Source organism: Typopeltis vanoorti, chromosome 1 (genome assembly GCF_054136105.1).
Source record: "Typopeltis vanoorti isolate ZY-2024b chromosome 1, IOZ_Tvanoo_1.0, whole genome shotgun sequence".
Classification (NCBI taxonomy): Eukaryota; Metazoa; Arthropoda; class Arachnida; order Uropygi; family Thelyphonidae; genus Typopeltis; species Typopeltis vanoorti.
In genome coordinates, this window is record NC_143549.1 from 178,542,608 (window position 1) to 178,555,878 (window position 13,271).

Consider the following 13,271-nt stretch of genomic DNA (forward strand, 5'->3'; position numbering starts at 1 on the left):
AATCCATAGCCCCTCATCAGGACTTGATAAAGCCTAATGGCTCAAAAGGGTGCGAACAGTTTCCGTCGAGGAGGTTTGATTAACAGTATCCTCCCACAGAGCATACCAGGCCTGATTAAACTTGGTCCTCCTAGTATCCTGTGAATGTTTTCCGTTGCGATATTAAAACTAATGGCGTTCCTGTTTGTTCGTTCTTCCTGGAAGAATTCCCCGTGTTCTATTGTTAACGGAATGGAGGAGGAGGGTGTGCACAGCAAACAATCAATTAGATGGCGCTGTGTTCAGATATTTGTGTACAACGCCTCCGGGCAAAGTCCACCGGAGCGTTAATTTTACATCTTTGCGGGGAGAATCGCTGTAGAGCTGAGCACTTTTATCACCTTGCACCTGGCAACCACTTAACAGTTATCGACCCGGTCTGTTGGTGGTTTAAATAAACTACAAACACGGGCTTCCAAGGTAACGGGAAACACAAGGAGGTTGGTGTGTCAATGATGCTGGAACGGCGGGTGGATTTTCGGAGCGTGCTAGATAAGAACGCACAAATAAGTACGTCACGTAATCTGCCTTGCTACCGAATGACTTCCATCCTACCGAGAAGATGGCGTCATTATCTTAAAAGAGCTGCACAAGCAGAACAGGACAAGCGCGGTGCATGCGGCCTCGCTGTTTTAATGGATTGTCATTATGCCACTGATCACTTCAAGTTTCTCTTGTGTTTTTTACCATCATTCGCTGCTTACTTGATAGAGGTTCGTCGTCCACGTACAACTGCACAAGACCTCGTAACGAAGAACAAGTACACTACATTAGAAAAGTTAGAGGAGAATGGTTTATCTCATAATGTCACATACGATTTGACGTGCCAGGCTGAGTGGTCTATCACGGCCAAAATCAAAACCTGGTTTCATATAAAAGTAATTAATGTCTTGATAATGTACTTAGTGCTGCTGTAGTCTGTTATGTTAGCCAGTGGGTGCTTTCTCTGATCTCTGATTGGGAAATGAAAAAAAAACAGTTTTCGGAAGGAAAATTTCTTTAATCACCATATGACACCGGATAACTCACCCTCACTTGATAAGCCTTTATAAAGGTTTGTTGTGTCCTAGACAGAATTTCAACCCACATCTTTCTAATAAAAAAAAGCATCGCAATCTGCACCACAAAGTCTCTCTCTATAAGAGTTCAAGGTAATAAACCAATAACTGTAAGCTTCTAAACTCTAAATTACTCAAAAAATGCCTCATATTTCATATAGTCTTTAGTGAGTACTAACAAAAGTTCGTAAAATTTCTCTGGGAATCCATCTTAGTTGCACATGATTCGCAGATCTTTGAATTCTAAATTCCCCCCTTCAAAATGGATCCAATTAATTCCTTGAAATTTTAGCATTTTTCTTTGTTTTGCAATAGTATTCAATTAAAGAAACCCAGCAAGAGATAAATAATGAAACACGATTGAGAATTAAAATAATAACACAAAAAATCATCCTAAAATAAAACCAGTTATACCTGAAGGATGAAAACAATTCACGTTCCATAATACCCTAATCACAGACAGCGCATGAATGAAAAAAAAAAAAAAAATAGCCTTTATTATTAGGAAAGATTCTTGCAAGTTTACTCCAGCAATCATACTCTCTTTTCTTCTTCTTCTCTTTGAAGTATTAATTGTTTCTTTATTTGCATCATTTCTGTCTTTATTTTCGTCCTTCAGATGTAACTCTATAAGAAAAAACTGACAGTTTCTTTTAAATAAACGGTCAGACTTTTGGAGCACTTCTCTAAGTCATCAATATCTTCAGAAGTTGTAGGTAATATTTACAGTTCTGAATATTCAAGATTATTTACTGACTATAGTTATTCCTACTCGGTGATATTCTTATCCTCATCTTAAATAGTTTTGGCATATTTCTTAGAAAACGTGTTTAGTTTCCGAGAAATCTCAAAACATTAATTATCTGAGCAAAGTTTGCCCTTTCATACCGAATGTGATGTACATAATGTCTTTTTTGATTTCTTGCCAAAAACACGTTATAAGAATACGGATCAATATTGATCCCCGAAAATCTTAAGGTGTTGACAGTGCTTGAATTATTCTTTAACCTTGTGTTCTTAGAGCAACTCACTTTCTTGCTATTGGTTTAGCCGACTCTTCTGTTTCACTATCGCTTGATGAAATAGGAGAATAGTTAAGATTAGCCGACTTAAAACTTAGCCAATCAAATGCACAGAAAAAAAGAAATTATGAACATAATTTTAATTAACATAACTATAAACACACACACATCAATATCCAGGCCGAGAATGTGTCTGAAAAATCAATCCCACAGAAGAAATTGATGACGTATTTACTTATAGAAGTGCTGGTATCGTTCACATCTTCAAAAAAAGAATAAAAAAACATTGAAAATTTCAAAAAAGAGTAACAAGAGTTATTTCGTATTCCAAGTAGGTAAGTGACTAGTTTTGTTATGAGGTTCGAAATATTAGCTTTGTGGTGAAAATCTTCGAATATTTCATATGTTTCTTGATACCGTATACACATAGCTTCATGTGCATCCCCATACGCTTCGTATCCATCATATATTTCAATGTAATACTAATGGTATTAAAATGTTAATATGCACTTCGTATCCATCATAAATTTGACGTCTATAGATCTTGTCCGGTAGCGTGGTTAACTGGCTCTTACAATGTAATCTCAGTCTTGTGGTAACCTGCCTGTCTGGAGCTGGGTTGGATTGTTTGGAATTAAAGAATTATATACGAGGGTGGTCTGAAAAGTTCTCAGCCTAACAATGAAAAAACGAATTTATAAATTCAAAATTATTTTTAATTTTCAACATAATCTCCCTTAAGACTAGCACATTTATTCCAGCGATGCTCCAGCGCCATTATCCCGTCCCTACAGTGGTTCTCAGTAAGATCTGCCAAAATACCCTTCTACAGCTGCAATTACCTCTTGATTCGAAGAAAAACGCTGACCAGCGAGGAGAGTTTTATTTTGGGAAGAGATAGCAGTCAGTCGAAGCCAAATCTGGGGAATAGTGTGGGTGTTCCAACAATTCATACTGCAGATCCCTTAAGTTTTTCCCATTGCCAAAGTGGGCAGGTGCATTGTCCTGATGAAAGATAATTTTTTTTCTTCTGCAAACCGGGTGTGTTCTCACAATTTTTTTCGTCTAATCTGGTTAAAAGATCGGAATAATATTCCCCGGTTATTGTTTTACCCTTTTCAAGATAATTAATAAAAAAAAAAAACGCCTTTACCATCCCAAAACACCGATGTCATGACCTTTCCTGCTGATGGAACCGACTTTGCCTTCTTTGGCGCTGAACAACCGGCTTCTGTCCACTGTTTTAACTGCTGTTCGGATTCTGGTGTGTAATGGTGACTCCAAATCTCATCCATAGTAATAAATCGACGCTTAATCAGTTTTATTCGTGTTAAAACGCTCTACGCACTGTTCAGAGATTTTCATGCGAGTGCGTTTTTGATCTGCGGTGAGCAATATCGCTGCACCTATCTTACGCAAAGCTTTTTCATATGCAATTCTTCATGCGAATGACACGTTCTTTTGAATTGCCTTTATTCTCAGCAATTTCACGCACTCTGACTAGCCGATCATCCAATACCATATCGTGCACTTGATGAATGATTTCTGATGTTATACTTTTTGGACGTCCTTCACTTGGATCATCTTCAAGGCTGGTACGGCCACGTTTAAACTCGGTAATCTATTTCTTATTGTCGAAAACAAAGGAAAAGAGTGGCCTTAAACTTTTATGAACTTCGAATAAATTTATTTAGGCATTAAACCTTCTTTTACAAAGAATTTTATAACGTCACGATCCTCAATTTTATCCATTTCAAGGGATACAGACAACACTTTTGCTTCAGACAGCTGTATAAAACAAACTACTTGATAGAATGACTTGCAATTTCACCCGGATGCTTACGACAGATGTACCAACTTAGAAAAAAAAAATCTTGCCGATGGTGTTGTCATCTATGGTCGAGGCCGAGAACTTTTCAGACCACCCTCGTAAATATCGTTCTCTTTTATGACTAATACATATGACAGCTAAATTCTTGAACTTTCAATGACTAAACTGATTTTTACGATATTTGTAAGCATTTCAGTGCCAGTTTTCTTTTTAAGCCCCCCCCCTCATTCCAATATTCAACATGGTTATAAAAAAGTTACTCATTTTTGCTTTAGTCTATTGTTGCATTTCCAAACTAAATATCTTATCATCTAATAATTTTTTGAAGTATTTTTTTAAAAATCTGAACTTTTCTCTATTACACATGCCACGCGTTTAATGACTATGATGGAAATTTATTATATATGTAAAAAAAAAAGTTACATTATAGCGTTTCAAATTGCAACTTTCATTGGTAGTATACGTCATAGTAATCCATGGTGGGCTCCTTTTACGACTAATAGCCGCTACCTACTTTATGGCTGATTGCAGTCATCCAGCTTTTATTAAATGTCTTAAGATACGGTGTGGGTGACGCTATAACACGTGCAATGCTTGTCAAAACACCGCCACCGAATTAATTGCAGATGTCGCGCGTGTCAGCTTCATGGTTAAATTAAATAAAGGCGTAAGCCGATTGAACAGACAACTTGGGATATAAAGCCCAATAGAAACTACAAGCTATGTATTAACAATGTATATCAAAGACGAGTTTTTTTTTCTCTTGATTTGTTGATATGACACATAACAGAAAATGTAAAAGCCACAACAATAGTTGCATATGCAATGAAATCGAAAAAGAAACCTTTTAAGCGAATATGCTGTCAAGATTATTCTCGATGATGAGATGTTCTTTACGTAAGAGTATCCGATGTTTATTTGGGAAGGGGGATTATTTGTGATGATGAATCAATACCGTATATCCCATAATTTTATAGGAAGAAAAAGATAATTCACGTTTTTTTTTTTTTTTTTTTCAATATCGATATTTGATTGCTTGAATTTACTGCTACTAATTCTAATTTGCTGAGCATTTAAAAGTGGACATACTTTATCCACTACCTTCCTTTGTGAATGATTCTATACGATGCAATGCATGTTTTTTCCTTTCTTTTTTTTTTCTACCATTTCATAATTCTGCTTCAACAACACGTTTTATGTCAGCATTTTTTTAAGCGACGCAATGGTTAAGAAGTTCTCAAAGCAGTCCAAGTGTCAAGTGAGTAAAATCCCAGAACTATTAGAATTATAAAAATAAATGGCCTTTTAATATTTACTGTATATAGGGGGGGGGGGAATATTTATACAAAGTTTGAGGATTTTGAAATAAATAAATATTTGAGTTGATAACGATTAAATATAAATATATTAGGATCTGAAGGACAAAAATTGACGTCTGGTTCAATTTTCATAATCACTGCTGGTGTTGAATGTTCATATGGATAAATGATTTTATGGGACAAAAGTTTCTTGAAATGTCCGAAGATAAATTTTACGGCTATATCATTTTCGAACTGGTGCACGTGCGACACAGCTCAATGAAAACCCAAAAGAAATGGTTTAAGTTTCTTTAGTTAGTAGAAAAATATCACTGAAATATATATTAGTATTTTATTCTAATTATCTTTAGATAAAAGTGGAAACATTTGGAAAAAATTTCTGTTTTCATTTTGTCACGCTGGTCTGCTGATTTGGATCCATCTCTACAGGATCCAAAGGATCCCTGATGTTAAAGGACATCAGTAGAAATCTGCTCTTGCTCAAATGAGTTCATGGAATTCTACTTCATTAACATTATAGCAACTGAGCCATCAATATCGTTGAAGTAACCGACTTTTATTATTTTTTTTACTCCAATTATTTTTTTCACTTTATCATTGACTGTTTCGATTGTCATTCACTGACCCACATTGGTTGACTTTGCTCAGTCACCAACCATACACCAAGTTTATCCGGATTGTCGCATCATCTATCCATCAAGCATCTCAAGACGATAATATTTTTTTAACTTATTAAAATTACTTATTACATATCGAGGTGTTAAAAACTCGAACTTCGTTGGATATTCGTAATCCGTCATCAAGATGGATTCATACGAATGAAATAATTTGAAAGCTTGTAAACTTACCTCAGGACAGCAAGACATGCTTGCATGGAGGAGGCGACAAGTCCAACACAAGCGAGGCTCTACAAGCACCAAGACACAGCTACCAACTCAGCATCACCCTGAAAAACACAAAAAAAATTCTGATAAACAAACACTGATTTATATTGTTTTAGAAATTACTATAAGTGTGTTCATTAAGGGCAGAATTTTCAGTGAATATAATTACAGTTAATTAATAACAGTTTATTAAATACAACGACTATGGAAACCCCCGCTGCATCAAAGACGATGTTGCATGTCCAGTCCAACCTGTCTAAAGTGAAGACAGGGATAGGGGGAAGGGTTCAAACGGAATAGATGAATAGCGCGACCTTCGGTAACTGTGGGCGGGGTATAATAGACGGTGCCCAAAATGCAAGTACATGTGAATACTTTTATTCAGTCGTGGAAATTATGTAGATGAGTATCGTAGAGGGTGCCGATTTCTTGCTGTCAGAGACAACTCTGAACTTTGATGGAAAGTTCAGAGTTCAAATTTCAGATGGAAAGTTCAGACCAGCCAAGTAGCACAAGCAGTATACTCACTAACTGCTTGTCGCAGTCAGAATAATGAAAATAGTCGGCAAATGAACATATTAGAACATACAGCGGATTGGATTCTCTCGAAGATGGGTTGTAGCAAAACCTCGTCGGGTTACTCTCCTGTTAGCTAAAAACAAATGGATGGTTGTATGCGTTCATTTGGCAGAGAACCAACAGCAATGGGCATTTAAGGAGTGGAAAACGTCGGCTTGGTCTGAATATATCTAACTTCCCGTTGTTTTGCAACGACACTAGGTCAAGATAATGTCGAGAGGACGTATTATGAATCACCTGATTCATCATATCACGAGGCATCATTGTAGATTGGTGGCGCAATGATCAGTAACCCTGCTGCTGACTATGTGCATCTCTTCATGCTCGTAGTTTTGCAGATTATGTCGCTTATTTCAGGCAGGATAATGCACCACACCTCAAACACAGATTGGTGGCAATACTTGGGATTACCACTGAAGAAAGGCTTTGGAGCGAACGTGTTTATCGTAGTTTATGGTAATCTAGCTGGTTACCTGTTTTCCAGGACGAAAAAAAATCACAGTTTTGGAGAAGGGGGACAGCTAACTGATCATCACTTGAAAAGTCCATAAGGTTCTTCGCGTTCTAAATGGAATTCGAGCACAGGTCTTTCCAACTAACAAGCATCGTTCACTCCTCCCATACTTCACTCTCGCCAGATCTCAATTCCCTTGAAATCTGGTGAGAGTGGATGAGGGCGAATGATTTTTTAACTACAGGGATCCGCTGTAGCTAATCTGAGTCAAGTGTAATGATGTACGCTTTATTAATATTTTGTATTCCCGTATATTTTTCATAAAACAAAGTGCCGCTAGTTGGCTTTCGAGTTAACCGTCTGTCTTAGGCGTGACGCAAATAACAGCAAATGCGTATTGCAAAGATAAGGGAAATGTTCAACTGAATATTCAGTTACTTTGCTCTTACCAAAAACCTAGAATTTTATTTATCAAATGCTAATACATGATATGGGGCGAAGTCATGATGGCATAATTGGGTCGTTACGAAGGTCTTATTATTACCCGTATTTAAATTTCGTCATAAATGCGAAGGATTTTCAAGACCCTTTTAAGAGGAAAACTTGAATTAGCGAATGACACAGGATGATAAAGCGAACTTTTTTTTTTACAACTCGGATTCCTCCCAGTCCTGAAGACTGCAAGATTCTACTTTCTTATATTGCAGAAATATATTTACAGAAGACAAAAATGCAAATTTCATTCGAAAAATATAATTTTTTTTAAGAAATATGTTTCTATTATATACGAATCAATAAATATCATCGTACAGGTTATGCGACTACAAGAAAATTAAAAGTAACAGAGCGCCACCTATCGTTGAAGTGGGAAATTACAGCTGCTATCTATGGTAGCTTTTATATGAAGGTATAATACGAATACATAAATGTAAATCGTCATCTGTGAGCAGAGAACGCTGAATCATACATTTTTAATTCCAAAATTTTAAATTATTAAACCATGTTCACTCTAAAAATTTATTCTTGGTCTACTACACATGATATCAAGGCAAAGTTTAAAATTTCACATATTATTCCACTGCTTATATATTTTTTGTAATGATTTCATTTCTTATGCGCTTTAATTATTTTTAGTACATTTTAAAGTAGCCTAGAGACTCTTATCTATTCGACTCGTCCATATTTTTTCTCCTCCTGTGCCTTTTAATGTTTGTTTAGGATTGTGCAGAATTTATGAGTCGCCTACGTGTTATTTTGATTTGTGAAGAAGGTCATTTTAATATTTATTCATGATAGAAAAAAAAAAGTTCAGCATGAGAAAACAGCCTAAAATGAACAGCAAATTTTCTGTATAAAAGTTTTAAGGAAGGTTCAAGCAGGGATGAGTTATTGTTATTGCATTACACCTCTATTGAGTCTAAGAACTCATAGCTAGTAGCGGTTCGGCAGTCCAAACTCGCTGCACCGTCCTTGCTACGCCCACTCTATTGTTCGCTACATAGTTCTTTTTTTAAACTTAACTACGTGTGTGTGGGTGTGTGTTCTCTGGCCAATTTGCCTGTTTTGCGTAACGAAAATCCCATTTTTCTTGAATTAAATCATTCCACCTCCATATCTCACCTATAATTGAGAAGAAGAAAAAGAAGAAGAACGAAAGAAAGCCCACATAAAGATTCCTCTCATCACAACGAGAATCAAAGTCAGATCCTTCTCAATCGAGAGGCGCGTGTCCCATCGTTCTTCATGAAGGGCATTATGAACGCACATTTTTTTATGTTATATTTTTATGCTAATCTTATGCATAAAAGATTATCGAATTATTGATTATGTAAGATTAATAGCTTTATTAAACCCATATTTCAATAACTGAACATCTCAGTTCCAGTTTTGATAAAATGTACCTGAAGTGTAGTTAAAAAAAGAAAAAAATATTTTGACACAGTTGTTATCTGGTATTAAATAATAACCTTTCTTTAATATTGTTTAAAGATTTCAAAACAGCCTACTTTACTGTAAACTTTGTGGCGTTCAGAATTCCTTCAGTTAGCAATTCAACTGTAGAACGAAATCTATCTTCCTTTTGTAAATAAAGGTAATAAAAGACGGAATAAATTTGTTTGTTTCTTTATTTGTATTTGACAAGAAGCGATAAGCTTTTTATTTATTATTTTTATTTATTTATTATTTTATACATTTCTCTGAAGCATTCTGGATCAAGAGGTGAATATTTATTTGGAGACTACTCCATTGAAATATTTCGCAGAATTTAATGGCCCAACCCCCGTAATTTAATAACTATGTATTCACGAAACCATTTTCGAAATTTCTCATTTCTTCGACCTGATTCAACATTAACAGTCTCGACGTTGCCGTGTTCTTCTTAAGTGAACATGTTTGCACTTCAATCATGACAGACCTTAAGATCTACGATCATTTCTTTCTTGACTTAAACATTCATTTAGTTAAAGAGCCCTTAAAATTAAGTTATAATTAAAGTCTATGTTAGCATAATTAACTAATTGGTTCAAAAGTTTTAAAACTTTATTTATATCCATTTCTGTTCCCATGTTATAACATATGATGCTGTAACATATTGCCTAAATAATTTTGAAGAAAATGTTAATAATAATTATAATTATTAACACCTCAGAGAGTCCAAGGACTTATTGCGAGAAGACATTGTAGACAGCCCACGGTCTTCTCCGTTTATACACTTTCTACGCACTGAGCCACTATCCACTGTCTACATGCGAGTAGAACGCCATCTACCGCCCACTCATTGTATTCTGCGTCTATAAATTTCGTGTGCACTCTGGCCGAATTGTCTGCATACAGGATGAAAAGCCCGCGATTCCAAGAGAAAAAGATCTCTACCACTTCCGTGTGAAATTCGCTAAATTACCTTCTAGGGAGAACAGCCAAATAAAGTTCCCTCTGGTGACGACGAGAATCTTTTTTAATCTCAGAGCACAATGTTCTTCCGCTACTCAGGCGCTTGAGTCTTTCAATGGAATGCAATCTTAATGCGTTCATAAAATCTCGCAGGAACTAAATCAATCTTTATACTGAATTGCTTAGACTAGATTAGCATCCATCTTTGCTAAGAATACCGTTAGAAATATTAGAATGGGATCCTCTTTGCAGACATTTGTGTGCATGTGATAGCTTCTACTCGAAGTTGGTCCCCACGCTTCGGCCGATCGGCTATTATTATGGCAGTCATCCTATTGTAGAAACGCCATTCTCACATCGTAGACATCCCATCCCATTTGGTGTCTTAAAATTGAGAACTTGGAAAAATTAGGGAAAGGGATGTCATCGACAATGTTCGATGACAGCACCTTTAAAATGTCTCTTATTGCAATGAGGCATTCTTCTGTAAACACCGTGCATTTCCACATTACTTAGAAGACAAACACGGCCACAAAATATGGGGGTCATTGAAAGAGTTAGTTGATGGTTACGCTGAATGCTTTGCAATGCTCGTATAATCTTGATGCCGTACACTTTATCAGCATTATATTTTCTGATCCTCTTGTCTTTTCTGTTTAAGATAACTATCATTAACAAAACTTGTTTTTATGTTATTAAAAAAAAAAAAATACGTAGGGTGGAGGTGGAGAATGGTAAGTGAAGTTGCTAATTCCTGTGGTTGGATTTTCACTTCACAGAAGAGTTTATTCTTCAGCATAGAGTTTATTTGTGATTTCATGTGAGTCCCAGTTAGTATCCGGTTTAGAAAAATACAAAAAAAAAAAACTTTTTATTTTGTTTGAACTTAAATTATACTAAAAATGTGTGGTGCGTAAAATCAGTATGATAGGACGAATAGAATTTCAAAAAAAAAAAAAAAAAAAAAAAAAAGGAAGTTATTTTGTTTCTCACAGTTTATTTCTAAGTGAAAAATGTTGAAAAACAGGAATCTACTGAAAAACTCAAGGAAGGTAGGCTGAGATCTGTAAACCTAAATTAAAAAAAAAAAAAAAACGCGGAATATACAACCATCGCTCATTATTTTCAAACCAACCTCTTCCAAATATGATTAGCTTCGTCAACTGCTGTCCCAGTGTTTTACAGTTCAGTCCCCTTCCGAGATAACCAAGCAAAATGTCCTGGATGTTCCAAAATTTCGGCAGATTGTAACTGAGTAGAGTGAGTTATCATTCCAATGAAATGAAAACACGGGAAAATAGGCCGTGAGATACGCAGTTTAATAAAATAAAAACACTGATAGTGGTGGGTAGTAGATAGCGTTTTGTATAGCGCTGGCGGATCAAGTAGCGGAGACTGAAAGTTGTCTAGTAGTGTGCCCTCTCTCTCTCTCCAAGTCCTTGAACTCCTTGGAGGTGTCACGTAATAATAATAATAATAATAATAATAATAATAATAATAATAATAATAATAAATATACAAAATCAATATTTTCATTTGGAAACCACATAATATGAAAACTCAGAGAATGAAGACTCAACATCTTACTCAAGAAAAACATGCACATTCGAATTGTTATGTCATACACGATATTTTTAGTTTAAATATTCAGTATGCAAAAAAGTCGACTATAAAAGTCCGAGCAAATAATGACTTTGCCTGTAGTTCCAAATTATGTTCAGGGACACAGATCTGTGTGTGTCAGTCTTTGATTGGGTAAGTACAGTCACCTTATTTGTCATACTGGTATACAACAAATGACCACCATTTAGCCAGATACAAAAACTTTATTGTTTCAAAGACCTCCTGGAATGAAGACTCATGGAGAACTAATCTCTAGTCAGAGGATGAGTCTCATTGGATCTTAATGTATTGCACAATAAATAACAAATTACAAAATAACGGGGGAAAAAAAGAATCCTTCTAGGTTATCATGAAATCTAGGTGGTTTAACAAACATATATAATCTCACTGATGAAAGCTGACACACCTATAGCCTATTAATGCCGTGGGTAAGCTAAGAGTTACATAATCTGTTGTACAGCCCATATAAGGTACTTGACAAGAAATTATAGTATTGCTACATCGTTCTTCTTACATCCAATAAAAAAAGAGTGATTAAGCCACGCCGGATGATGAAAATTATCTACCACCTGACTGTGATCAAAGCAAAAGAATGCAAAAATAAAACAATATCCTATGTAAGGAAAGGAAAAAAAACGAAATAGCGATGTTGTTGCACCCGCTAAGAGGGAATGGGCAAAGTACTTTCCATTGAAAATCCAGTATGGAGCTGACTTCTTTGGTCCCATCAAGATGGCGATGTCACGGCGTCTATCCATTTTTCTACTGAAGTCCTCGGAAGCACTTTTCGGATGTAGCCATTACGGCATTCGATGGTACGTAAATCCTCCACCTTCTTTGACCAAACAGAGGACTTGTTTAGCGGAAACATGACCTTTGAGAACAACGGTCTCAGTACATGTAGCAGAGGCACGCACATTTCTTTCCACGGCATGCGGAGAGTTTAAGAGGAGGGAGGGGGGGAGTGACGCTGACAAGAAAGCTCATGCCAGCGGACGGTATCTTCGAAGTAAGGGGAGGAGTCGAAACAGCGTTCGTGTCACGCGACAGACAGATAATATATGGGGCGAACAGGAAGCACGTGCAGTTGTTACAACAATGGCACTTAGCCACGCAGTTGCCCGTAGCTTGCCGTAACTACACCATAAATTATCTGCTTTTTTTTTCTTTTTTTTCGTACTCCTCCCTTCTTGTTTTCTTGTAGGTATTTAAGGAAGAAGAGGACGTGGGATTCGTTCCCATCGGAATGGAAGGTTCCGTGGGAAAAGTTGGTATTTCGGGATGATCGTAAATCACTCTCGAGTGTAATTTAATAAAATATTTCTTTCTCGGTAGCTTTCTTCTTTATATAAAGAAAAACTGAAAGCAACTCGCGCTCTAAATGATTTCATTAGAAGTAAAAAAAAAAAAAAAAAAAAAAAAAAAAAAGTTTTAGATTCTTTCGAAGTTTAAAAAAACTTCGCAGCATTGCGCACCTTTCTATTCATAGAAACTTCTAGAAATACACGTTTTGTCTATTTATATTTATTTCATTTTATTTTATACTTATTTTATTTTATTTATTCATTTT

General features: G+C 35.9%; 1 protein-coding gene across 3 annotated transcripts in view; it reads right to left on the bottom strand.

The window, feature by feature from the left end:
* The window catches only part of LOC150110672 (glucose transporter type 1-like), a 1,175,276-nt gene that overhangs the window by 844,290 nt on the left and 317,715 nt on the right, over positions 1-13,271 (bottom strand). For all 3 annotated transcript variants that reach the window (XM_090395569.1, XM_090395562.1, XM_090395554.1), the window contains exon 4: positions 6,118-6,215. In XM_090395569.1, coding sequence (XP_090251695.1) covers positions 6,118-6,135 — 18 coding nt within the window. In that variant the 5' untranslated portion in view covers positions 6,136-6,215. The remainder of the gene's footprint in view (positions 1-6,117; positions 6,216-13,271) is intronic.